At 43.5% G+C, this 26537-nt stretch overlaps 2 protein-coding genes across 5 annotated transcripts in view; one reads left to right on the top strand and one right to left on the bottom strand.

Moving 5' to 3' along the window:
* Nucleotides 1-6256, top strand: part of LOC117552766 (solute carrier family 2, facilitated glucose transporter member 4-like) — a 32630-nt gene extending 26374 nt beyond the window's left edge. The window contains exons 4-11 of one of the 2 annotated variants that reach the window (XM_034226386.1): nucleotides 948-1072; nucleotides 1185-1300; nucleotides 1453-1615; nucleotides 2262-2449; nucleotides 2598-2702; nucleotides 4420-4521; nucleotides 4605-4808; nucleotides 4912-6256. In XM_034226386.1, coding sequence (XP_034082277.1) covers nucleotides 948-1072; nucleotides 1185-1300; nucleotides 1453-1615; nucleotides 2262-2449; nucleotides 2598-2702; nucleotides 4420-4521; nucleotides 4605-4808; nucleotides 4912-5145 — 1237 coding nt within the window. In that variant the 3' untranslated portion in view covers nucleotides 5146-6256. The remainder of the gene's footprint in view (nucleotides 1-947; nucleotides 1073-1184; nucleotides 1301-1452; nucleotides 1616-2261; nucleotides 2450-2597; nucleotides 2703-4419; nucleotides 4522-4604; nucleotides 4809-4911) is intronic. The other variant, XM_034226387.1, reaches the window with a different exon arrangement.
* Nucleotides 6257-6379: 123 nt separating this feature from the next.
* LOC117552768 (Y-box-binding protein 2-A-like) lies at nucleotides 6380-11072 on the bottom strand. Of its 3 annotated transcripts, XM_034226391.1 has the most exons (11): nucleotides 10865-11072; nucleotides 9798-9861; nucleotides 9647-9680; nucleotides 9488-9577; nucleotides 9307-9390; nucleotides 9151-9222; nucleotides 8944-9026; nucleotides 8664-8868; nucleotides 7577-7717; nucleotides 7407-7482; nucleotides 6380-6997 (listed from the first exon to the last, which is right to left on the bottom strand). In XM_034226391.1, exons 1-10 carry the CDS (start codon nucleotides 10941-10943, stop codon nucleotides 7438-7440), a joined length of 897 nt encoding a protein of 298 aa, XP_034082282.1. In that variant the 5' UTR covers nucleotides 10944-11072; the 3' UTR covers nucleotides 6380-6997; nucleotides 7407-7437. The 3 variants fall into 3 exon arrangements, with proteins under 3 accessions (XP_034082282.1, XP_034082280.1, XP_034082281.1); XM_034226389.1 differs by having other exon boundaries at nucleotides 9151-9390; XM_034226390.1 differs by lacking the exons at nucleotides 7407-7482; nucleotides 7577-7717 and having other exon boundaries at nucleotides 9151-9390.
* Nucleotides 11073-26537: the final 15465 nt, after the last annotated feature.

Genomic DNA, 26537 nt, shown 5'->3' with positions numbered 1-26537 from the left:
ACTGCAATGGAGTCCTGTCCGGGGTTCCCAGCAAAACCCTGGACAGGCTCCAATACGTTCAGAACTCTGCCGCCAGGCTTCTCACCCGCACCAAGCCATGGCAACATATCACCCCACCCTCATCCACCTACACTGGCTGCCGGTCAAGTCCCAGATTCAGTACAAAACACTCCTCCTCAAGTACAAGTCCCTCCATACCCTCGCCCCCCCAGTACTTATCGGACCTCCTCCATCCCTACACCCCTTCTCGGAGTCTGCGGTCCTCAGACACGGGTCTGCTCTCCATCCCCCGCTCTCACCTCCGAACTGTTGGTGACAGGGTTCAGTGTTGCGGCCCCCACCCTCTGGAATGTACTTCCTGCCGAGATCCATAATGCTGCCCCCCTGGACATCTTCAAACCATCATTAAAAACACACCTGTTCACCCTGGCCTTTTCTTGGTCCCCCGGCTTCCTTTATCTTTTGTTTATCCTTTGATTGTCTGTTTGTTTTGTTTGTCCACCATGTACAGCGGCCTTGGGTCCCTTGAAAGGCGCTATATAAATATCATTTATTATTATTATTATTATCAGTATAATTAGTATTCAAAGCAGAGCAAAAAAGGCTTGTAGGATCTTTAAAATATAATGATTTGTAAGAAAGGATCAAAAACAATTTAATTGAAATAAAGTCAAATATGTCCTATTAAAGTCACAATTAACAATTACTATTAATATCAGACAATGATTACGCTACTAACGAAAGCCTTCAATATTGTTGACCAACACTGCTCTCTGGAGGCTAAAAGAGGTCTGTCTAATTCATTTAGTACCATTATAACGTATGTTGAAGACCCATTATATCTGTGTTCCAAATGCAAGACTCTCTGAGATCCTTTGACTTATGTCAAAGTACAATTTCATGTCTGGGGAATTTCTACAAAGATGCTTGTCTGTGTTTTTCTCCAGGAGGAAAGGAATGCTCATAAACAACATGTTTGCCTTCGTTGGTGGAAGTCTGATGGGGTTGTCCAAGCTCTGCGGCTCCTTTGAAATGTTGATCCTCGGCCGCTTTGTAATCGGTCTCTACTGCGGTGAGAGATCCGCTATTCTCTATTTTTCATTTGTTTAATTTACGTATTACTTATAAGTACATTGCAGTAACGGCTACTCTTTTTTTTCTCATCCAACCTATTCTCTCTGCAGGGTTGGCATCAGGCTTGACTCCGATGTATGTGGGGGAGATAGCTCCTACGAGTCTGCGAGGGGCGTTGGGGACACTGCACCAACTGGCTATAGTCATTGGTATTCTCATAGCACAGGTAGGACAGCACACCCTGATATTAATGTTGCAAACATTATGAAACTTTTCTCTCTTTTGTCTGCATATTTTGGAATAGCCCTTACTTATTAGTATAGTATTAGTATAGTTTCATTTCCTATTCCCTCACACTTGATCCCACTCTCTTTGCAGATCCTTGGTCTGGAGTCCTTACTGGGTGTTGAACATTTGTGGCCAATTCTGTTGGGTTTAGCAATCGTTCCAGCTGTTTTTCAGATGGCTCTTCTGCCTTTCTGCCCCGAGAGCCCCCGCTTCCTCTACATCGTCCGCTGCCAGGAGCACCAAGCTAAGAGAGGTGAGCAAGATGATAAGTGTTAGAGATATTGGCTGTAGAGATGTCTGTCTTCTATCGATCATAAAGGAACCAGATGACACTTCGTTTGTGGTGCTCGTAGTGCCACAAAATACTTTAATAACTCTACGGGAATGTCTCTTTTAAAAAATCATGACCTGCCCATTTAAGATAATCCACAAACCTAAACATGAGCAGTTTCAAAATGGCATTATTACCTTTTTTTTTACAAAACTGTACAAGAAAGAATGAGCTACTTGTAGATGCACACTTTCTTATGTGCTGTGGTATGTTTGGAAGGTGAACTCCAGTTGAAAGAAAAATAGTTACTACGTGAATTTCTTACAACAAGTTGATTATATTGAGAAACCGGATCATTATATCAGGAAAGAGAAACTGCTGTTGAGTTTTTAATGTATTATTTTCCTGCTTTGAGCCAATGTGCTAACTAGCCCTATTATATCTCAGAGAAGGCAGACATCTCTACAGCCAATATCTCCAACCATGCTGTACGAGAAGACATCACGTAATATTTCTGGGTCTGAATGTATTAGAACAGGTGTCTAAATGTCCCAAAACTCAAATAGAATATGTTAATCAAACATACAGTCCTCTTAGATATCACGCTTTACATGTCTCCTTTGTGCAGGCCTGAGGAGGTTAACGGGGAGACAGGAAGTGGGCAGTATGTTGGCGGAGATGAAGGAAGAGAAGAGGAAGATGGACATGGAGAGGAAGGTGTCCATCCTGGAGCTCTTTCGCTCTAAGCTCTACCGGCAGCCCATCATGATCTCCATCATGCTGCAGCTCTCCCAGCAGCTGTCTGGGGTCAATGCAGTACGTGTTATTAAATTCAACTTCACAGCAAGAAATATCACATTATTCTTGAATGTTTTCAATTCACTTTGCATAGAGTCTCAAAAAGGAAAGTGAATCAGTGCTGTATAATATGGCGTCATTCTGATCTGATTTCCCCTCTGGTCAGATTTTTTACTACTCCACCAGTATCTTCATGAAGGCAGGAGTCCAGAGTCCAGTCTATGCCACCATAGGAGCAGGCGTGGTAAACTGTGCCTTCACTGTGGTCTCGGTCAGTAGCATATCTCTGATTTCTAATATTTCTACTCCTTCCTTATTAAATTACCTCATTTTGAAACTTTAATCTTTAGTGAATTTAGAATGATGAAGAAAACAGTCCTGCTATGTACCAAAGCATGTCTCTTATGTCATGGCCATTTCTACTGATCATAATTCCATTATTGAGGTCTACTAGAATAGATTTACATTGTTCAATTTTCCAAACTCACATTGGTTTCTCATACAGCATCTCTGTATAGTATAATAATAATAATAGATTTAATTTGTTAGCGCTTTTACAGGTGCTCAAAGACGCTTTACAGATAAAGTGAAGAGAAAAGAAAAGAAAGGAACAACAAATAAATATATAGTTAAAGTCAAATAATACAAAAACAATCACACATTAAAACCCAGATTGAAGACGTGAGTTTAGTATGTGTATTCACACTCTGTCCTAAACGCCTTGTGTGGGACCTCCAATTTGTCCCCATAAGGGAGGCGAGTCACCACACGTGACTGTGTAAACAGATGTAGGTCCCCACAAGTATAGTAATGCTAGGCCACACACACACACACACACACACACACACACACACACACACACACACACACACACACACACACACACACACACACACACACACCACACACCACACACACACACACCACACACACACACACACACACACACCACACACACACACACACACACACACACACACACACACACACACACACACACACACACACACACCACACACACACACACACACACACACACACACACACACACACACACACACACACACACACACACACACAGCCTCCCCGCGTCCCGCCGTCTCAGGCTGAGAAATCGTGAAAATGTGTGTGAGGAAGTCCGCGGATTGGTCCAAACGTAACGGCTCCGCGCACGTAACGTAACGTCACTATACCCAATACGTCACTGTACCCAGGAAGAAAAAGAAAAATCTCCAACGAGGGGTTCTGGGGCAGCATAGATAGGTATTTTCTGTGTTAGAGTTTTACTCGCTACAGGGTGTACTTTGAGGGTTTGTGACTCTGCAGACCGTTTAAATGCAGAAAAACCTTCATAACACACAAGGGGACGGGTAATAACCAGAAAAGCATGGGACCTTTAACAATGTTATCAAAGAGCAAATAACTTAACACTACAGGTTCTTCTTGTGCCTGCCTCTCAAACATTCCTGCGTCCAAATAGGTCAAGTTTGGTTTAGCTGGTCAAGATCATTTCAATGTCACAATATTGGTCACAAAGCAGGACTTTTAGCTAGTAGTAGCGTCGCTCTTTGGTGTGTCCACTATTTGCTGGTGATCCACCATCATGTGGTTGCGTGTGGAAATTGCGTGAAATTTGGTGTAAAAATGAATATCCTCCTCAAGGTGAATTGTCAAAACTTTGATTATTAGCTTAAGCTGTAGCTGCTAATGGGCCTAAAATAGCAAACGTTAGCATGCAAACATGGGCAACATTAAACCTGCCAAGTATCAACATGTTAGCATTGGTAGCATTTGGCTCAAAGCACCACCTTTAAAGGGAATAGAGCTGCTAGCATAAATAAATAATCTAGCTTTCTTTGTCAATGAATCATATTTCAGAACAAGCTAGGTGAAAAGCTAACTTAAGCAACCAAAGTAGAATATGTAAGGTTTACATCCAGTCACCTCCTGAGAATAATTCAGTTACCCCATTTTCTTGTTATCTACAGCTCTTCCTGATAGAGAGGATGGGTCGGCGGACGCTCCACATGCTGGGACTTGGCGGGATGGCCATCTGTGCCGTCATCATGACCTTGGCTCTCGCTCTGTTGGTCAGTCTCTGCAGAGAAGCAATTATTCCTCTACTGTTATGGATGTTATCTGTACAAACCACTCTTTTCCTACCACCTGATAGGAGCGTGTTCCATGGATGAGTTACATCAGCATGCTGGCCATCTTCGGTTTTGTGGCCTTCTTTGAGATCGGTCCGGGTCCCATTCCTTGGTTCTTTGTAGCTGAGCTCTTCTCTCAGGGTCCAAGGCCGGCCGCCATGGCTGTAGCCGGCTTCTCCAACTGGACCGCTAACTTCATCATCGGCATGTGCTTCCAATCTGTTGCTGTGAGTATTACTTACCTTGATGATGTTGGGGATATTCTAAACAAATAAGTATGGTCTTCTCATTCTCTAACTGTAATCTGTACTTTTCCCCATCCTCTTCCAGGACGCTACTGGGCCATATGTCTTCCTGATCTTCGCATCACTCCTCATCGTCTTCCTAATCTTCACATTCTTCCTTGTGCCAGAGACACGGGGCAAAACATTCGACCAGATTGCAGCAAACTTCCAACAGCGCTCTGCAGGAATGATGGATATGGACCTGGATCTGGACATGGACATGGATCTGGACAAGCCCAGCACCGAGCTGGACTATTTGGGGGAGGAAAGCAACCACTGAGGGGTCTCTCTGTAGGGAAATGAGACTGTGTTTAGCTTGGGATGAACTGTGTATGTGGGCCTGACTCTAAAACTTTATTTTCTGACATGTATATTGAGGTTAATTGATGTATTCATATAGATTGTTGTGCCAAAGCAGTGTTAAAGGTGTGTGATAAGTGTCCTTTCCTGGTACTACTTCAATATTGGGTTACCAATTGAGCCTTGACAAAGAGGAGACTACTGTAGTTTAAAGAAATAAGATGTACTTCAGAGCTAAGTGTCTCCATTGTTGAGGCATAGCCTGTGCGTGTGGTGGGATGTTATTCCATGGTGATGCACTCTGTGGCAATATTGACAGAAGACGGAGGTGGAGAGACTTGGGATTCCTGCACTTTATGTACAGAGACATCTATAGTTAATCGGAGTTTGGAGGTAACCCCCCCCCCCTTCAAGATCCATCAAAGTAGTGTGCTTTCATACTTTGTACTCAAGCTGGGAACACTCCTGTGTAAATGCTACCGATTCAAACACAAGGCCAGCATTCAGATTGTGATAATTTAGGGTTTGTCTGAAAGGGACGTCATGACATTTGGGTTTTGTGAGTGTTTACTGTCCCAGAACTTAAAATAAGGCAACCCAAGCATTTCTTATGTGGGCTGCCTGAAATACTTTATTGCCAAACTGCAATTTCAAATCATGAAGTGTCGACCCAGCTAAAGCAATGACAACATATATTTCTGATCATGAGAAACGTATTGCACAACCTGCAGAAATGCTACTGTTAAAGAAATTATATTTTAGTACTCCACGTGTACATAGTGTTTTATTTGGTTGTTGATATTAAGGTATGAGGGTCTAAGTGTTTCAATTCTTTATGCACTCCAGTGGTTGTTTGGTCGTGTAAACAGAAGCCTGATGCACTAGACTAGAGAGAGTTGTGCAACCAAAGGGCTGCCTGTATAGAGTAGATTATTATTCTGTATTTTCCTGTCATGTGTGCCGTTTATTCTTTATTGTTGTGTATCACTACCTTCTGAAGATTTGTATTGAGGTTGTTCAGTGAGGACCGGTTATTTGTATTATGAAGCTGCTGTCAATAGGATGCTGTAAATAAGGTTACTGAAAACACCTGTGAAGGTCTCCAGTGATTTCTATATAGAATTATAAATTGTGTTGCATTAAGTAACTTTACACAAATGCGGACAAAAGTAGTCATATGTGCACCCTATTCACGAAGAAATAAGGACTGCATCTTGAGATTTGCAACATGATTTATTAAATAACATTTCAACTACTGACATTGCACATAATCCCCTCCAAAGAAAAAGCACACACAAATAAGTAAAACAACAAAAATAAAGTTTCTTTTTATCAATCTATCCTCAACTGAGGAGATGAAGGGAGTAGTTGTTTTTTTAAGAATGGATTGAGGTGGCAACATAACTGACTCCCACAATGCACCACCAACCTAACACCTGCTTGGTTTTTCCCCTCTTCAACCAAATTTAAAAAAAGGTAAATAAAAATCAAGGTTGGTTCCTCTATAAACTGCTTGATGCGTCCCATCCAGCCAATTAAAGAAAACACCCTTTTTTAAAGGGGGGTTGGAATAACTAGGCTACCAAGCAGATTTTCTATTATAATTTATTTTAAAGATGCACTTACAATGTCTCAATATGTACACAAAACTACCTTTTATCCCCCATTTCCCTACCTCATCCCTTTCCAGAAATCAGTGACTAGACAGGACAACAAGACAAAATGAGAGGGGTGGGGGCCGGAGGTATGACAGCGAGACAGGGTGGGTTGGAGGAGGGAGGGGAGAGCAGTGCATGTGTTCTGAAATAGGTCCAGTCCTCCAACCCTAGGAACTATGAAAAAGGAAAAAAGCACATGGCAGACAAAGGGAATGAGAGAACAGCACAAGCAGAATGGATTCTGGTGGCTTTGAGTTTGACACGGATAACGGCTTCAGCTACCAGTCAGAAAGGGCACGTTAAAGAAGTTAAGATATTCTAAATAAAGTAGGTGTTGGTGGACTAAATATGTTATGCTGCTGCTCTCATCCAGAACAGTACATTGCTCTGCTCCCTTACTGGGACTCTTGTTTCTCCGACCCCCCCCCTCCACTTTTGGCAATACGCTGACGATGGATAAATACCTTATACAACCCAATTCCAAAACATCCCAACTATCAGTTTAACGTAGGTCTCCTGTATCTGAATAGGAAGTAGAACCCCGCACCCCCATGTACCCCACCCTGCTTCACCCACTGCTTACCAAGGGTTACAGGACTGTCCTCTCACGAGCATCACTCTGTTGGTGCTGGGTCTGTTGTAGCAGCTGCCTGCTGTGGCTAAAGACACAGGTTAGATATTTGTGTCAATAAAACAAAGTCTAGTAACCATACAAATTAGAAGACAAAATTAAGTGTAGTTTTAGCATCTTACCTCGGGTGATTTTCGCGGTTTAGGAGAGGTTTTAGGGGACGACTTGGGTGATTTTGTCGTGGACTTAAGGTCACCTGGTTTGGACGTCGAAGGAGGGGTACCAGGCTCGGATGCAGACTTCTCTGTATCATTCTGCAATAGCTTACCATGAGTTAAACTTCCGGAACATTTTCAAAAATGGCTTTCAATCTAAAATACAATTGACCCAGTGAGGTTTAAATGATTGTATACCACTTATGGCACATTTCCACTGCAGCGGCCCCGTTTAAGCGTCCTCGCTCAGGCCGCCTCGCTGGCCGTCTGAGGCTGTGGCGCATTTCCATTACAGTTTAGGACCTGGGGTAGCAACGCAGTGTAGGCGGGGCTCCCGTCGAGCTCCCGCTGGATTTTATCATCCCCAATGAGATGTAGGAACGTCGTCACCTCCTCGGTCGACCACAGTGTGCTTTTCTTTGACGTTGCCATTTTTGTAGCTCCTCCGTTTACAAAAATGCTGTGTATAAAAATGCTGCAAGCGTGCTTCTAGATATGCGCCGCTAGGGATGATCTCGCGCGCGATCTTGTGACGATTCTCTCTGACCAATCAGCAGTCGAGAGTGTTGACGTCACTAGTTCAGCCCTGGCCAGATAGAACCGCGATTTTATGGGGCCAGAAAAAGAGGGAAAAAGTACCCGCTAGCCGGTGCTACGCTATATGGAAAGGCCACCAAAAACTGGCCTGGCCGCTTGAGGACGATTAAACGGGGCTACCCGCTGCCATGGAAATGCGCCATTAGACCACAAGGTCACATGACACCATTGAAGCAAAAGTGATCATTGATTTAGTGGTGCAGCATCAGCCCATATTGTAAAACACTGCGCTGTCAACTACACTGATGACATCACTTCCTGTTTGAGGACCATTTTGTTTGACTTGAGGCAAGGTGGAGAACATAGTTTATCATGTAAAATACATTTAAAAAAACCTTTAAAGCTCATTTGTATGTGTTGCATTTACTCTGCACTTGCAAGTCGAGTTGAATTTATGAACTTTGAACTCTAAATGTACAATTAGCTCATATCTCACTTGATACTTTTAACCACTCACTTTCGAGGTCGAGGACTCGGAGTTCCTCGTCCTGCGGCGTCTAGTCTGGCGGCGTTGTTCCTTCTGGTCCTCAGCTGCTTCTCCATTGGTCTGGGGGCTCTCAGAGGCCTCCGGCTGCTTCACTTCTTCTTGCTCCTGGCTCTTTTCTGGAGTAGCCTGCTCGCCGTCTGTAGCCTGCGCAGCTGGTGGACGAGGACGGAACAGTCTGTGACAGAGGACATGGAAGTCAAGCTTTTCAGTTCTGTAATTCACAAACATAAAAATGAAAACGTCATGTCACCTGCGGTACGGGCGCCAGAATCTGCGCTGTTGAGGTTGCGGTGTCTCCTCGCCCACTCCGTTCTTCTGTTCTCCAGCCTCACCCTGAAAGATGAAGAAGCCAAAACTGTGTTTAATAAAAAAGCTGCTAGACACTTATTGAACTTTGGGATTTTGTCAAAAAAGGTTGTGGTCGTTTTCCCTTGTGCTAACCCTTCTTTCAGCTTACCTCTTGTGCCTCTGGCCGTGGTCTGCGGGGCCTCCGGCGGCGCTGCTGAGGTTTCCCTGCATCGTTTTCTCCTGATACTTCGCCCTCAACAGCAGAGGACTGGCCCTCAGCTGTTTTCTCGTCATCAGGCCTTGGGCTCCTGGGGAAGAACCTTCGACGGAAGCGGCGTTTGTTGGGTGCGTAGCGGCTACCTTTGACAGGAACACCGCTCGGACCGGTTACATTGGCTGCTTCTGAGCCCTGTGGGACACCAAGGCAATGGGAAATGTATAGAAAACAACACATCTTAAACTGTTGTCATAATGCCATACTACAAAATGGATCCCGAGATTCTCACCTTGGCGGCTTCAATCACATCAAACTCTACTACCTCCCCGTCTCCGACACTGCGGAGGAACTTCCTGGGGTTGTTTTTCTTGATCGCGGTCTGAGGAGACAGATTTAACATCAAACAATGGTTCCATGTACATTAATTCAAAAAGGCCCTTTACCTTACCTGATGTACGAACACATCTTCTTTGGTATCATTTCTGTGAGAAATAGAACCTGATTAGCTTTGGAATTATTGAGGACAGTTACAGAAAACTTGAAGATGCACTAAAATTGTAAAATAATGCAGACAACATTATGTTGAGGAAACACAATACCTGTTTATGAAGCCATATCCATTACGCACATTGAACCACTTCACTGTGCCTTGGACCAAGGTGGCTACAATAACAGGTAGCACATGATTAAATATGTATTGCAGTGACATTTCACATAAGACATTGTTTTACAACCATTCCAAGAACACATTATAGGCATGTTCTTATCTTGCTTATATCAATGACAGCCTTGCTTACAACAAGAAAGGGCAGAGTTGTGTGTCAATCATTAACAGGAAGACTTTGAAACCTGGTCTGCACTAGGTCACGAGGAAGGAGGGGGGGGAGGGGGAGAATGCTAAACAACAACGCTATGTTACACCTCGGTGGTCACAAAAATATGAATTTTGACAGTCACAAGAAGATGCTCTTGAAAAAAACGTCACCTCAATGCATTTAATTGGGACGTTATCTTATCAATTAAATCGTTTGCACCTGTGAGGGTGCGCGTGCGCGTGCAAAGGCCGGGTGGCAGCGCGAGACAGCTGATAAAAAAGGAGATGTACGTCATGTGTTGAAACTGTTAAACAAACTTAAATAAATATTAAGCGTTTATATTGTTTCCTTCTTAGTGTAGGAAACAAAAAGGAAGCTGCGCAAAAAATGTGCGCAAAAAAGTAGGAAGAATCAGGTGTGCTAGTGCTCTAATTTTGGGTAAACTACAAACCAAATTACATTAAAAGTCTGCCAATAAAAGCACCTACGACTTTTTTAGTTTTACAGTAGAAGTCTGAATTTGTTTGGTATTGCTTCCTATGTGTTAAACTCAGAGCACGTGTTTCTCTAAAAAAAAAACACAAATGATTGATTGGCCTTCATACTCTCCATTAGTTAGCACTTTTTAATAACCATTACCTTGCAAAAGTTGACACTTTTTAAAATACAACAACAGTATTACACACGAAAAAGTTTTATTTTACATTAGTTGAAAAATGATGCTGCATCAACATAAATCTTTTTATCCGACTCATATCCATAAAACATGGATTCAAAGTCAAGATTAAAGAGTGCTGAACCACCTGACCCTCACAGATCTGTAGGCTATCAGAAGGACTCTCTTCACCCACCTATGACTTTTCTCTCCGGCTGTGGCTCTTCCTCCACGGGGACAGACAGTGGAGCGCTCTGCGGTTCGGTTTCGATCATGCTCGCTGTCGGATTACTTTACTATCACTCCGCAGTCCCCTCCCTCCGGCTCCTCGCGAAACTTTTCTCTCCTTCTCCTTCTCCTTCTCCTTCTACTTCTTCTTCTTTGGGGTTTCCCGGCAGCTGGCCTCCTTGGCGTTGCATTAGTGCCTCCCTCTGGATGTGGTCTATAAGTACAGGGGCTCCAGTGGCGTAACCAGGAATTATTGTGTGGGTGGGCCTGGAGAAATGTAGGTGGGCCAGGGGGAGACATATTAAGCATGGGGTCTGAGCTGAAACTTCATTAATGATTGTTTAATGCACTAATAGAACATAAGCATACATTAGCAGTGAAAACAAAAACATAGGCACGGCGGCCTCAGAATGTGTGTAAAACTGACATCCACATAGGGATGGGTATCGTTAAGGTTTTAACGGTAGGCCTACTACTAATTTTATCGATAGCGCTTATCAATCCTGTCCTTTAACAGTACTCTTATCGGTTCTTTTGGAGAGAAAAAAAAGGTAAACTAACTAAACAAATTGTGAACAAAACTAACATTGCTTTTTATTTAAATTAAATACATAATATTTCACATCAAAAGAAACAACAATGTTTTAACAAATCGTATTAAATAATCTGATGACAGAATTGTAAACAGAATAGCTGAAACTTTAACAAAATAAATAACTCAGTTACCTCTAATCATTAACCCATGTTTGTATAATGTAGTTAACTCCGTGTGTTGCTGCTAGCATACATAATATATACCTGACGTGGAAACGTTACTCGTGGATGGAGCTACAGAGCTACTAGAAAGACAGTCGAACCCGGTGCATTTCTCCGTCTGAATGTGGAGCACTTTTGCAAGATGTTTTGACAAATTGCTCGTGTTACCGCCCTTACATGCTAAACTCTTATTCCACTTTTGGTAACGAGTATTGTCCACATCGAGACGGGTAAAGTTTAACCACACCTCGGAGCGCGTTCTCTCCGCAATCTCCTCCGTGTGTGTGTGTTGCTGCATGTAGCAGCTGCGTGTGTAAACTGCCCCGCCCCCTCGCACACAGACGGGGGAGAGAGATCTCTCGTCTGGATTGGAGAGATCTAAAATATTAAAAATAATCAGACGCATTTTGCTGTCTTTTTGCATGTTAGAAACGGAGTTGGCGACACTTAAACTGCAATGTAATGTTTGTGTAGCAATAATACATACGACATATATCGGGGGGCCACAGGTTGTTTATCCTTGACAGTCGCACAGTGGGCACACACTGAGTGTTTTCATATTCAGCAAATGTGTACACGCTAAACTGCAGACCTGAAGAAGAAATAATACTTTCATTCACTCACGGCAAAAGTTACTTTAAAAACTTACATAAAAATTCCATTGTCATGAAGGTGGAATCTAACTATATCCAGAATAAGTTTTATTGGATCCAGGCTAGAAACATGTTTATTTCTGCTGTAAAGTATTTGAACATGGGGGTCTATGGGAATTGCTCCTTTTTGCATCCATCCCCTGTCGGCCACTAGATGAACTGCAGTTTGTGGCACTTCCTTCTGGGCTTCCCGGCTCTGCGCTATGAAGCGCTGATTGGCTGTGGGTGGGCCAGACGTGCATGTGGGTGGGCCCAGGCCCACCCGGGCCCACCCACAGCTACGCCACTGGGCTCACATCAAACCAAATAGCCTATTTTCTGCCTTTCTTTCCTCTGGCTCCACACTGGCCTGTCCTGCACCTTAGAATGTAGGCCTACTCAGAAATATTGCCATTGTATAATAATATATCAAAGTTAAATAAACCCAGTCACTTGGAATCATAATGTATCATACACGCATTACAGAGGTAGGAAGTAACTATAAGTACATTTACTCAAGTACTATACTTAAGTACAATTATTTCCATTATTTTCCATGTTTTGCTACTTTGTACTTCTACTCCACTACAATTATTCTGTAGCCTATAGTTCCTTTGCAGATTTGGATTGATAATGTGAAATGTGAACACTTAAAGGAGACCTATCATGCTATATTTAAATGATATAGTGTATGACCATACCTATATAAGGTATATTTATACATTTTATTTTTCAAAATACCAAACAGATCATTTTTTAGCCATGCCTCGTTTCGCTCATTTTCGCTCTATTCCAAGCCTGTCTTTGAAAATTCTGAGCAGCAGCTGACCACGCCCCCCTGCAGAAGAGCAGGGCATGAGCCGGTGAGAGTCATGTTACCATGCGTGCTGTGATTACGAGTGTGGAATAAACATGTCATCTCAGAGCAATGCATGTGTTCAAGCATATTATCAATTTGATCCAGAGACTGACCCTGAAGCAGCGGAGGTTTTGGTGGAGGTGCAAAGATCTCGGTTGCAGCAGGACGTTTCTGCATGGTTAGTTGACAAGCTGTTGTCCCTATTTATTTTACTCTGTTACGATGCGTGCTACTTATTCCGTTCATATTTTGGCTAATTAGCAAGAATGCAATGTGTACAGTTTATAACTTAGAGTTTGTAACACAAAAACAGCAATACATATATATATATTTATAAAGGGAGACATTCATATTTTCAGCATATATAGAATGGCCTCATTGCGTTTATTAATAGTTTACAGTCCTTTTCTTCCAACATCGTGCAACAACCGTTGGAAAGTTCAATAACTTAGGGTGATAAAAAGTATAACTCCAACAACACCTCAGTTGTCAGCAATGTGTGTAGTTTCATGTGTTTTTAAAAGCTCAGTTATTGACTTCTTTCTACAGGTGTACATGTGCAAATTGCGCCACGATGCCTTCTGAACGGAGAATGTGCTGCATGGAGATACCACAGGTAACATTTTTGATAGCTTCACTAAGTTGTCTGTTTAGAGAATACATTTTTCACATGTCATTCAATATATGTTATCACACTAGGTGTCAAGACGGATGCAGGAACTTGAGGAATCTGTAACCTGTGGTGGACCATCCTGGATTGGAGCCTGTGTGCCTGAATGTGTTATCCCTGCAGAATGCATTGAATATTTACAGAGCTGAACATGGTGGACTACAGTTGAGGCAAATAGAGCAGTGAGTGGTTTGTTTTGACTGAAATTGTAAAACGAATGCCAATATTGTTCATGGAAATAAATACTGGTGTATATGGCTTTATGCAATCTTTCATTCTGTCATTGTACATGTACTATTACTACACAGCAATGGCATAACACACCCATGTGTACGACAACAAAAGTCCACACAGAACCTTATGCTTTTGAAATCAGAATATTCTTTACCCATCCAAACATGAATAATCATGACACATTTGATATCAACTCGGAACTTTATTGTCAAAATCAACGGTTCTTTGAACCCATAAAAAAAAAACTAAATGTACTTGTATTTTGTATAAATGACACTAAATATTTTTTTTAATGATTTCAGGCGTCACAGGTATCTAGCCTACAGAAGCTTTGTGAGCTGGTGCTGGGGCTTCCTTGGACGCAGGATCAGAGTGGTGATTCCAGCCTGCGTTGTCCTCAGGGAGGCAGGAGTTTCCTGATCCGCAAAATGTCGATGTTGGGTTCAGACAGCAGCCAAATTGAACCGTGTAGCATACCCGGCGATGACCTCCTCCCTGTCAGGTCGCTCATAATGGTGCAGGGTCCACAAAGACTTGGTCGAAGATGAGGTCCATCAAGTTGGCCACGTAGCCTGTGCAATGTTAAAAAAAAGCACAACAAAAAATGTGGTTTAGATTAGTATATGCATGTAAAAAACTGAAAGTTCTTTCTAATTTTTTTTTTTATATTTGTAAATAGTTGTATAATAAATATTTTAAACACTTACGGAATGTGGGGTCAGTCTTTACTGGTTTTGCTCTGCATTCTCCCTTCCTGGCCTTTGGGAACTGCAGTTTATACAGAGGGTTTCCAGGTGGATGTTGGCTTGTGCACGCTCAGCGTTTTCATTGTAGTGCAGGGCTGCCAGGTACAGTCTTTCATTTCCGCCATGATAAAACAAAATGTAAATAGCAAAGGATGTACAAATTGTCACTAATTAGTAAGTATGTGAGGTGCTGGCCTGTAAAGAAGAAAACATAGTTAGAACAAAATCATCTCAATTTAGTATTCAGGATGAGAAAATACTATTTGGATAAATATAGTCTGAAATCCCAAAAGATGGGGCTTAAAACTCTCTATTTAGCAAAGCTCTTTGCTTAGCCTTTTTCAATCTGAGTTAGTTTTGAACCGTAACGTGCATGCTGTGTTTCTGACTCAATACAGATGATATGTTGGAGAGGGGCTGAGCTCAGTAGACTGACTGTAATGAGTGCTAGCCACTAATTAGCCTGTTGCTAGAGGTAAGGCCTCGTCAACAACAACAGACCAACGGGGCTCCTTAGCTCTGTTTTCCTCGTGGTGTGTGTGTCCCCTCGCCATACATACACAGTGTTGTATCCTAACACACCCCCATTTATATTCATGTGCGCAAACAAGTAAACACACAAAAGCTTTTACATATAACGCTGCAAAAAACGGCATGTCTCATTAGCGTAGCTGAGCTTACAGATCGATGATATCTGATCGTTCTTACAGACTACAATCACAAAAGCTTTTACATATAACCAGTGCTGGAATTGGGCCGGTACTCACCGGTACGCAGTACCGGCACTTCTGGTTCTAACCCATGGAGTACCGGCACTTCTTGCTCAGTACCGGCATGCTGGCGGTACTCCGGTACTCATGGACCGTGCCAGTACTCAACACTCTCCCGCCGTTCTTATTATACATCCATATATATATATACAGCCGCCCGGTACTCAGTAGATGCGTCATGAGGTGCCGAACGGACATTCTCATCGCTCTATAACCGCTGGAGTTTCACAGCGGCTGTCAGCTGTTTACTCCTGTCATTCAAACAGAACGTGCTGGAGAGGGGGGCGGGGCTTATCTTCTCCATGTAAATACTGTGGTGGAAACGACTATGTCAAAATTAACCTATTTGACCGTGATTTAATAGTAATACACGTTTCAAAATAATAATAATAATAATGCCGAAGTAACAACATACTGAAAACTGTTAGTAAAACCATGTTTTAATGCTTTACAATTTACATACCTAGATGCACGTGTGTTGTGTTTATGCAGTGCAACTCCCACCCAGTGGGGTGGCTATGTAGAGTGATAGAACAGAGGCAGGCACGCCCCCGAGAGAAGGAAAGCAAGTCACGTCACAAATTAGCATTTCTAAAATGTTAGCGTGGATTAATAAAAGTGCAAAAAGACAGCGGTTGTCGCCGGAAGAAACTTCAAATACAGAGAATGCTGTGCCTGTGTTGGAAATTGTGTCTGATGGGGAGCTTCTTTGGTTGATCCTCCTGCTCCAAGTTCTAGTGCATTAGCATTAGCACTAGCTCCGCCGCCTCCTCCAGAGCCTCTAACGTTAGCTGCTGCTGGCTCAACTGCCACCACCAACACCGGGCAAAGCGATGCACCTGACTGCTGGACAACGGACCAGGTGCAATATGTTTGCAAGACCAATGCATGGCTCCTTCTTAAAGATAAGAAGCTAGGATGTCGGATATGCAGAGATGTCAAATCTTTGGGAATACACACTGGACAAGGACTGAAACTGTCAACTGAATGGGGTGAGTGTGCAGTGTCTCATTTCGGTGTTGACAAGGGCAAACAACAAGCTAGCCTGAGAAAAAAAATCAAAGAACATAAAGAATCACAAGCCCATGTAAAAGCTGCTGACATCCTTACATCTGCTTCACGTGAAACTATTCAACATCAAGTGCAGTCTATGCATAAATCTGAATTAGACACCACTATCAGAGTTTTTTCGAACGGCATATAAAATTGGCAAACATAGCCGGCCATTCACAGACATGCCAATTGATTTGAATGTACAGAAACTGAATGGGCTGAACGTGGGCAGGGTTTTGCACTCCAATAAAACCTGTGGCGAAATCATCGACCACATAGCTCATGAGCTGAAGAAAAAAATGGCAAAAGACATTACAGAAAACCAAAGAAAACTCTGTGTTTTGGTCGATGAATCTACCACTATTAGTGGTAAAACGGTGCTTGTTGTGTGTCTACGCTCAGCATTAGCTGATGCTGAGCCCGAAACGTTTTTTTGGGAGCTGATCGAGTTGGATGGAACAACGGCTGATGACATCACAAAGGCGTTAATGGAGTGTCTTGGAAGAGATTTTAACGAGGACTTTTTAGGTCAGTGTTTCGTTTCTTTTGCATGTGATGGGGCTTCAGTCATGCTAGGGAAGAGAACAGGCGTTGCTACCCAGTTGTGTAGTAAATTCCCAAGCCTGTTTGTGTGGCACTGCTCCAATCATCGTCTAGAGCTGGCAGTTGGGGATGTGGTCAAGGAGGTCTCAGGGCTCAATCATTTCCAGATCTTTTTTGACAAACTCTATTCCATGTTCCATGCCTCCCCCAAAAATCAGAGGCAGTTAGCGCAGTGTGCGCAAGCAGTCGGACAGCGTCTCCTGGTGATAGGGCGTGTTTTGTCCATCCGCTGGGTGGCTTCAAGTGAAAGGAGCGTCAGAGCAGTCTGGGAAAACTACCGAGTGCTTCATGATCACTTCACAAATGCTGCAAACGACACGAGCAGGGATTCCAGAGACAGAGCAAAGTACAAGGGCCTGGATGATGTGCTCACATCTGCAACGTTTGTCAGCAATCTGGGACTGATGTACGATGCGCTCACAGAGCTCAGCGACCTCTCTCGGCAACTCCAAAAAAGAGAGATGACACTGCCTACAGCAGATAGGCTCTTAACTCGAGAAATACGAGTTTTCGAATCCATGGTCACCATGCCTGGCCCACACATGACTACAGTTCATACAGCTCTAGCTGAGAAGTCCTTCAAGGGTGTTGCCCTGCGTGAGAATGGCAGGCTTGTACAGATTCATGCAGGTCAGTTTTTCCGCAGTATGGTAGAGAATCTGAGACACAGAATGACTTCCACAACCTCCTCTCATGTCAGCACAAGAGAAATCCCATTACATGGCCGGGAGGCCCGGGACAATCAGCTAATCCAGGACATGAAAGTTATCCATCCTGGAAGTTGGCCTGAAGAGGAGTTAGACGTACAGTATGGGGACGTAGAGGTGCTACGTTTGTGCGAAGTGCTGAAAGTGGACAGAAGAGAGACTGTTCAGGGCTTTCGCGAATACAAGGAAACCAGGGCATCCCGTACACCTGCTGCCATGGAGCCTCTACTGAAAGCGGTCCGAACCATCGCTGTCTCCACTAGTGAGTGTGAGCGGGCATTCAGCTGCATGAACGATATCCTTACTGCAAAAAGGAATGCTCTCTCTGTCAGCCGACTGTCCAGCCTGGTTTTCATTAAATGTAATGGACCATCACTAGGACAGTTCAATCCGGAACAGTATGTGAGGGCCTGGCTGGCAAAGGGAAGGAGAAGTGCTGATGAAAGAGCCTGTCCAGCTCCAGCCCCTGATACTGATGTCCCCAAGGCCTTCTGGAGCCTTTTCTAACAATGTGAAGTATATTGCAAAGCAGCTCACCCAGTGAGAAGACTTTTGGCATAATGTGCCGATTTGTACAGATCCTGGAGATAGAAGGACTTCAGACCAACCAGGGAGTTATCTGATCAGCTTGGTGTTCAATGTAACTCTTTACCATGGTTCAGACTTTGTTACTTGCAGTTACAGTTTCTCATTTTAGATTGTGCAAATTTTGCATTTGTTTTTACATGTTCTTTGTTCATGCTCTTTATCATTTTTCTGAGTTGGAAAGTTAGATTGCATCATAGTTTACTTTATACATATGTGTATTCTTCAGTGGTGAAGTATATTGCAAAGCAGCTCAGCCATGTGAGAAGACTTTTGGCACTTTTTCGTTTTTCGTTTTCTGAGTTGGAAAGTTAGATTGCATTCAAAATGTACAGAAATACTTAATTTTGTTAAAGCTTTTTATAAAAAATGCTTCTGACCAGAGCTTTGTTTCCTTGTCATTAATGTTGAACACCACCAGAGGGGCTCTCACCTGAAAGGTCTCTGCTTCATGTGTCTTCAGCAGAAGATCTAGACTTTGATTGCTATATTTTCAGTTAATATTGACCTTACTGAGCTTTAGCCATATCCGCTGCCTATCATAAAAAATGTTAAGTACAGTGAACCTTTCTAAAATATACAGTAGTAAAGAGACAAACCCACCAGCATTATAGTAGCCAAATTCTTGTTTGTGGGCTGTATATATAAAATTGACTTGAAAAAGTTGCTGATTTTAGAGTACTGGCACCTTTTTCATTCCAATTCAAGCACTGTCAGTAGGTGGATCTTTGCAGCAATTGGACCATGAAGGCCAGATTCACGCAGTCTCCTCTGAACAGTGGATGTTGAGATTTGTCTGCTACTTGAGCTCTGTGATCATTGATGTGGGCTCTAATCTGAGGTGCTTTTAATTTGTGGTTTCTGAGGCTGGTAACTCTGATGTGTTTATCCTCTGCAGTAGTGTTGCACGGTGTACCGATACTTGAAAGGTACCGCGATACCCTGCCGTTAAAAACGGTACGATTCCTCCGTTTCATTAGTATCGGCAGTGCTGGAATTGGGCCGGTACTCACCGGTACGCAGTACCGGCACTTCTGGTTCTGACCCATGGAGTACCGGCACTTCTTGCTCAGTACCGGCATGCTGGCGGTACTCCGGTACTCATGCACCGTGCCAGTACTCAACACTCTCCCGCCGTTCTTATTATACATCCATATATATATATATACAGCCGCCCGGTACTCAGTAGATGCGTCATGAGGTGCCGAACGGACATTCTCATCGCTCTAACCGCTGGAGTTTCACAGCGGCTGTCAGCTGTTTACTCCTGTCATTCAAACAGAACGTGCTGGAGAGGGGGCGGGGCTTATCTTCTCCATGTAAGTACTGTGGTGGAAACGACTATGTCAAAATTAACCTATTTGACCGTGATTTAATAGTAATACACGTTTCAAAATAATAATAATAATAATAATGCCGAAGTAACAACATACTGAAAACTGTTAGTAAAACCATGTTTTAATGCTTTACAATTTACATACCTAGATGCACGTGTGTTGTGTTTATGCAGTGCAACTCCCACCCAGTGGGTGGCTATGTAGAGTGATAGAACAGAGCAGGCACGCCCCCGAGAGAAGGAAAGCAAGTCACGTCACAAATTAGCATTTCTAAAATGTTAGCGTGGATTAATAAAAGTGCAAAAAGACAGCGGTTGTCGCCGGAAGAAACTTCAAATACAGAGAATGCTGTGCCTGTGTTGGAAATTGTGTCTGGTGGGGAGCTTTCTTTGGTTGATCCTCCTGCTCCAAGTTCTAGTGCATTAGCATTAGCACTAGCTCCGCCGCCTCCTCCAGAGCCTCTAACGTTAGCTGCTGCTGGCTCAACTGCCACCACCAACACCGGGCAAAGCGATGCACCTGACTGCTGGACAACGGACCAGGTGCAATATTTTTGCAAGACCAATGCATGGCTCCTTCTTAAAGATAAGAAGCTAGGATGTCGGATATGCAGAGATGTCAAATCTTTGGGAATACACACTGGACAAGGACTGAAACTGTCAACTGAATGGGGTGAGTGTGCAGTGTCTCATTTCGGTGTTGACAAGGGCAAACAACAAGCTAGCCTGAGAAAAAAAAATCAAAGAACATAAAGAATCACAAGCCCATGTAAAAGCTGCTGACATCCTTACATCTGCTTCACGTGAAACTATTCAACATCAAGTGCAGTCTATGCATAAATCTGAATTAGACACCACTATCAGAGTTTTTTCGAACGGCATATAAAATTGGCAAACATAGCCGGCCATTCACAGACATGCCAATTGATTTGAATGTACAGAAACTGAATGGGCTGAACGTGGGCAGGGTTTTGCACTCCAATAAAACCTGTGGCGAAATCATCGACCACATAGCTCATGAGCTGAAGAAAAAAATGGCAAAAGACATTACAGAAAACCAAAGAAAACTCTGTGTTTTGGTCGATGAATCTACCACTATTAGTGGTAAAACGGTGCTTGTTGTGTGTCTACGCTCAGCATTAGCTGATGCTGAGCCCGAAACGTTTTTTTGGGAGCTGATCGAGTTGGATGGAACAACGGCTGATGACATCACAAAGGCGTTAATGGAGTGTCTTGGAAGAGATTTTAACGAGGACTTTTTAGGTCAGTGTTTCGTTTCTTTTGCATGTGATGGGGCTTCAGTCATGCTAGGGAAGAGAACAGGCGTTGCTACCCAGTTGTGTAGTAAATTCCCAAGCCTGTTTGTGTGGCACTGCTCCAATCATCGTCTAGAGCTGGCAATTGGGGATGTGGTCAAGGAGGTCTCAGGGCTCAATCATTTCCAGATCTTTTTTGACAAACTCTATTCCTTGTTCCATGCCTCCCCCAAAAATCAGAGGCAGTTTAGCGCAGTGTGCGCAAGCAGTCGGACAGCGTCTCCTGGTGATAGGGCGTGTTTTGTCCATCCGCTGGGTGGCTTCAAGTGAAAGGAGCGTCAGAGCAGTCTGGGAAAACTACCGAGTGCTTCATGATCACTTCACAAATGCTGCAAACGACACGAGCAGGGATTCCAGAGACAGAGCAAAGTACAAGGGCCTGGATGATGTGCTCACATCTGCAATGTTTGTCAGCAATCTGGGACTGATGTACGATACGCTCACAGAGCTCAGCGACCTCTCTCGGCAACTCCAAAAAAGAGAGATGACACTGCCTACAGCAGATAGGCTCTTAACTCGAGAAATACGAGTTTTTGAATCCATGGTCACCATGCCTGGCCCACACATGACTACAGTTCATACAGCTCTAGCTGAGAAGTCCTTTAAGGGTGTTGCCCTGCGTGAGAATGGCAGGCTTGTACAGATTCATGCAGGTCAGTTTTTCCGCAGTATGGTAGAGAATCTGAGACACAGAATGACTTCCACTACCTCCTCTCATGTCAGCACAAGAGAAATCCCATTACATGGCCCGGGAGGCCCGGGACAATCAGCTAATCCAGGACATGAAAGTTATCCATCCTGGAAGTTGGCCTGAAGAGGAGTTAGACGTACAGTATGGGGACGTAGAGGTGCTACGTTTGTGCGAAGTGCTGAAAGTGGACAGAAGAGAGACTGTTCAGGGCTTTTGCGAATACAAGGAAACCAGGGCATCCCGTACACCTGCTGCCATGGAGCCTCTACTGAAAGCAGTCCGAACCATCGCTGTCTCCACTAGTGAGTGTGAGCGGGCATTCAGCTGCATGAACGATATCCTTACTGCAAAAAGGAATGCTCTCTCTGTCAGCCGACTGTCCAGCCTGGTTTTCATTAAATGTAATGGACCATCACTAGGACAGTTCAATCCGGAACAGTATGTGAGGTCCTGGCTGGCAAAGGGAAGGAGAAGTGCTGATGAAAGAGCCTGTCCAGCTCCAGCCCCTGATACTGATGTCCCCAAGGCCTTCTGGAGCCTTTTCTAACAATGTGAAGTATATTGCAAAGCAGCTCACCCAGTGAGAAGACTTTTGGCATAATGTGCCGATTTGTACAGATCCTGGAGATAGAAGGACTTCAGACCAACCAGGGAGTTATCTGATCAGCTTGGTGTTCAATGTAACTCTTTACCATGGCTCAGACTTTGTTACTTGCAGTTACAGTTTCTCATTTTAGATTGTGCAAATTTTGCATTTGTTTTTACATGTTCTTTGTTCATGCTCTTTATCATTTTTCTGAGTTGGAAAGTTAGATTGCATCATAGTTTACTTTATACATATTTGTATTCTTCAGTGGTGAAGTATATTGCAAAGCAGCTCAGCCATGTGAGAAGACTTTTGGCACTTTTTCGTTTTCTGAGTTGGAAAGTTAGATTGCATTCAAAATGTACAGAAATACTTAATTTTGTTAAAGCTTTTTATAAAAAATGCTTCTGACCATGCAGAGCTTTGTTTCCTTGTCATTAATGTTGAACACCACCAGAGGGGCTCTCACCTGAAAGGTCTCTGCTTCATGTGTCTTCAGCAGAAGATCTAGACTTTGATTGCTATATTTTCAGTTAATATTGACCTTACTGAGCTTTAGCCATATCCGCTGCCTATCATAAAAAATGTTAAGTACAGTGAACCTTTCTAAAATATACAGTAGTAAAGAGACAAACCCACCAGCATTATAGTAGCCAAATTCTTGTTTGTGGGCTGTATATATAAAATTGACTTGAAAAAGTTGCTGATTTTAGAGTACTGGCACCTTTTTCATTCCAATTCAAGCACTGCATATAACGCTGCAAAAAACGGCACTTACCTACAGAAGATTACGTTTGTTATTATAACTTACTCAATATGATTTTAGAGGATACAAAATACTAATAAATAGGAGAATAAATACTTGTGTTATCGGCTAGGGCGTGGCTTTACAGCCTTAACACAGATCGCCATTACGGCAGTATGTCTGAACATGTTAGCAAATGCCTGATAATTAAAATAAAAGACAAAGCAAAGACTGCGGAGCGTACAAAATAAAATGTTACAAAAACATATAAACACCTAACCGATTACTATTTGGGTTGGAGGCGACATTGATACGCGAAGCTACATGCTACATGCAACAAGCTAGAGATAGCTTTATCAGGAAAAACACCGCTAAATAAAAACTTACAGCTTCAAAATTGGATGTGTCCTGACTGGCCTGGTCCCGGATGGTTGGTATTGATCCCGGGTTTAGCATTAGTTTGGAGGCATATCCGTGTTGGACTTGAGAGAAGTTCATAAACATGTCCGTCGTAAAATGTTTGGAACACAGTCACACCAACAGAAATCTGCCGTGGTCTTCTGGCACATGTCCCTTGAAAATGAAGTCTAGGCACAGATTATTTTCTTTTTCCACTGATGGCATTGCATGCATTCCCCTGTCCCGAGTCTTGCAGCCAACAACAGCACACTCGCTTAGACATCCTGGCAAGAGCAGGCAAAAACACAGATGTGACTGGGGTTGATTTAGCCTGCCGATAGCCTATATGCGAATGAGAGGTTTGGCAATGCACGTGGCCGTGGCTCATTCCCAGGGGCGGACTGGCCATTGGGAATACCGGGAGTTTCCCCGGTGGGCCGGTGCTGTGTGTGGGCCGGAGGGCCAAAAAAAAAAAAAAAAAGTTTATAAAAAAAAAAATATATATATTTTTTTTTAATGCCTAAATCCTACCGGCCCACATTTGTAAGTGTTCCGGCCACTCCCTTTTTTTTTTTTGCTTACCTAAATCCTACCGGCCCACATTTGTAAGTGTTCCGGCCCAGCCCAGTGGGGTGTGGCCAGGGTTGGGTTGTAACGGAATACATGTAACGGTGTTACGTAATCAGAATACAAAAATCAAGTAACTGTATTCAGCTCGCGTTACATTTGAAAAACGAGTAATCTGATTACAGTTACTTTCGTAAACCTGAAGTGAATACATTTTGGATTACTTATTGGAATTATTGATGGAAAGATTTCCTCACAACATTTAATATTCATTACTAAAGGTACAGCCGAATCATCACAGCGCACAAAACCGCGCAGATGGACCAAAAAGGGGAGCGTTTGAAAAAAATGTGCGGGTCCGCTCAGTGAAACAATAACAACGTAACATGGAGGAACAAAAGTCTGCGTTTAAATCGTGTGTGTGTGTGTGTGTGTGTGTGTGTGTGTGTGTGTGTGTGTGTGTGTGTGTGTGTGTGTGTGTGTGTGTGTGTGTGTGTGTGTGTGTGTGTGTGTGTGTGTGTGTGTGTGTGTGTGTGTGTGTAGAGGTGTGTGTGGTTAAAACACATCAGCCACACCGCTCTTTAGCCTTTCTAATGATTCTGAAGGTAAACACAGTGAAGGCGGTGTGTGAAAGGCGGTGCGTGAAAGGCGGTGCGTGAAAGGCGGTGCGTGAAAGGCGGTGCGTGAAAGGCACTGCGCGCTCCTCTTCTCAGAGGCTGAGTTAACCCTCCCGCTGCCTCCTGGTGCTGCAGAGATGTCATGAAGTGAAGGAGGTTTTCTTTCTATAAAACAGCTGCGGGCAGCAGATACTGTGAGGGTCACAGACATTAATACATAGATCAAGGCAGACTGGTGCACACACTCTCCTGTTTTGCCAATCCGGTGCTTAAACAAATATAGCTCTACACCCCTGGCCGAAATGTCCTTAAAATGAATTCCGAGTTCGACATTATAATTCATGTCCTGCCAACACTGGCAGGACAGAAGGCGACACGCCCTTTCTAAGCCATGTCCTCACATCCCAAGCTGCATCCCCAAAAAGTTTATTATGTTGTTACAACAGGGTTCAGGGGGAGTGGCTGTACCCATAGGATAGAAAAGGGGGAAGTGACGTCTGACTCAGAGGTTGCGCGGCTGTGGAGAAGAACGTGTTGCCCACATTCTGTTACTGAGTTTAGGCTAGTTAGCTAGCAGGTTTATTATTTTGGGTGCAGTCACTTTTGCCTCCACTTGCTGTTCAAATAAATGTTGAAAGAAAAAGTTAATCTGTTTACAGTTCTGTTTTATATGGGTGAAGAAGAAGAAGAAGAAGAAGAAGAAGAAGAAGAAGAAGAAGAAGAAGAAGAAGAAGAAGAAGAAGAGAAGAAGAAGAAGAAGAAGGAAGAAGAAGAAGAAGAAGAAGAAGAAGAGAAGAAGAAGAAGAAGAAGAAGAAGAAGAAGAATTGGGAGGGATGAAACCCTCTTTAATGGTCACACATGCAGAGTACACAGCACACAGTGAAATGTGTTCTCTGCTTTTAACCCATCCTAGTACCAGGAGTCTAGTACTAGGAGCAGTGGGCAGCTATTGTACAGCGCCCGCGGAGCAATGGGAGTGAGGGGGGAAGGGGGATGTCCGGTGCCTTACTCAAGGGCACCACGGCAGGGCAGGAGGTGAACTGGGACCTCTCCAAGTAGAAGTCCACACTACAAATAGGTCTGGTCGGGGACTTGAACCGACTGACTGCCATAGATTTAGTCCCTAATTTTGCTCTCAAAATGGACCAGATTGATGCATTTAACTTCAACATTTAAAAAAAAATCTTCCCGGGGGAGCTTGCCCCCGGACCCCCCTAAAGGAGGTGAGGTCCACCACCTGCCCACATCCCCTGTTAAATTGTCTCACCCACATTGAGGATGCTTCCTACGCCCATGTTTTATTCCATGTGTCAAGTCAGGCAAATTGGGTCAAAATGTTATTGCATCAATGATCTGTTAACATTAAAATCACTAAATATATGCCGTAACTATTTTGCTCTAGGCAACTTAAGGGCTCAGGTAATGTGATTACTATATGAATAATTGTCCAAAATAACATAAAATGCATAGGGTTTTTTGTTAAGTAACATACTTTTGTCGCCGGCCGGCCGATACATGCCGCGCATTAAGTGGGCCTGTCTGTCAATTAATCCCCGGGCCACTTTTTCCCCCCAGTCCGCCCAGTCATTCCCCTGATAGGTGGAGAGTTGACCAATAAGCGGAGCACGTCTTTGTGACGTAGAAAAGTGTTGAAATCTGGATCCATTTTTTTCAGATCCGTTGCAGCCCCTTTTTTAGAGATTTGGCTAAGGAGGAAAATAGAGAGGGTTGTGTTCTCTGACACTTGGTGAGTTCCCTGGAACACCGG

The sequence above is a fragment of the Gymnodraco acuticeps genome, unplaced genomic scaffold (assembly GCF_902827175.1).
Source record: "Gymnodraco acuticeps unplaced genomic scaffold, fGymAcu1.1, whole genome shotgun sequence".
In the NCBI taxonomy this organism is placed as follows: Eukaryota; Metazoa; Chordata; class Actinopteri; order Perciformes; family Bathydraconidae; genus Gymnodraco; species Gymnodraco acuticeps.
The sequence above is the reverse complement of the archived record's forward strand: the minus strand, read 5'-3'. Positions and strand labels throughout refer to the sequence as shown.

What these genes read in the sequence shown, in the direction of transcription:
- LOC117552768 (XM_034226389.1), bottom strand. Translation starts at nt 10,943, where the DNA reads ATGATCGAAACCGAACCGCAGAGCGCTCCACTGTCTGTCCCCGTGGAG. An exon ending in CACGGCCAGAGGCACAAGAG is followed by an intron (nt 9,027 to 9,150) that starts GTAAGCTGAAAG and finishes TTCATCTTTCAG; the next exon opens with GGTGAGGCTGGAGAACAGAA. An exon ending in AACCGCGAAAATCACCCGAG is followed by an intron (nt 7,483 to 7,576) that starts GTAAGATGCTAA and finishes CTGTGTCTTTAG; the next exon opens with CCACAGCAGGCAGCTGCTAC.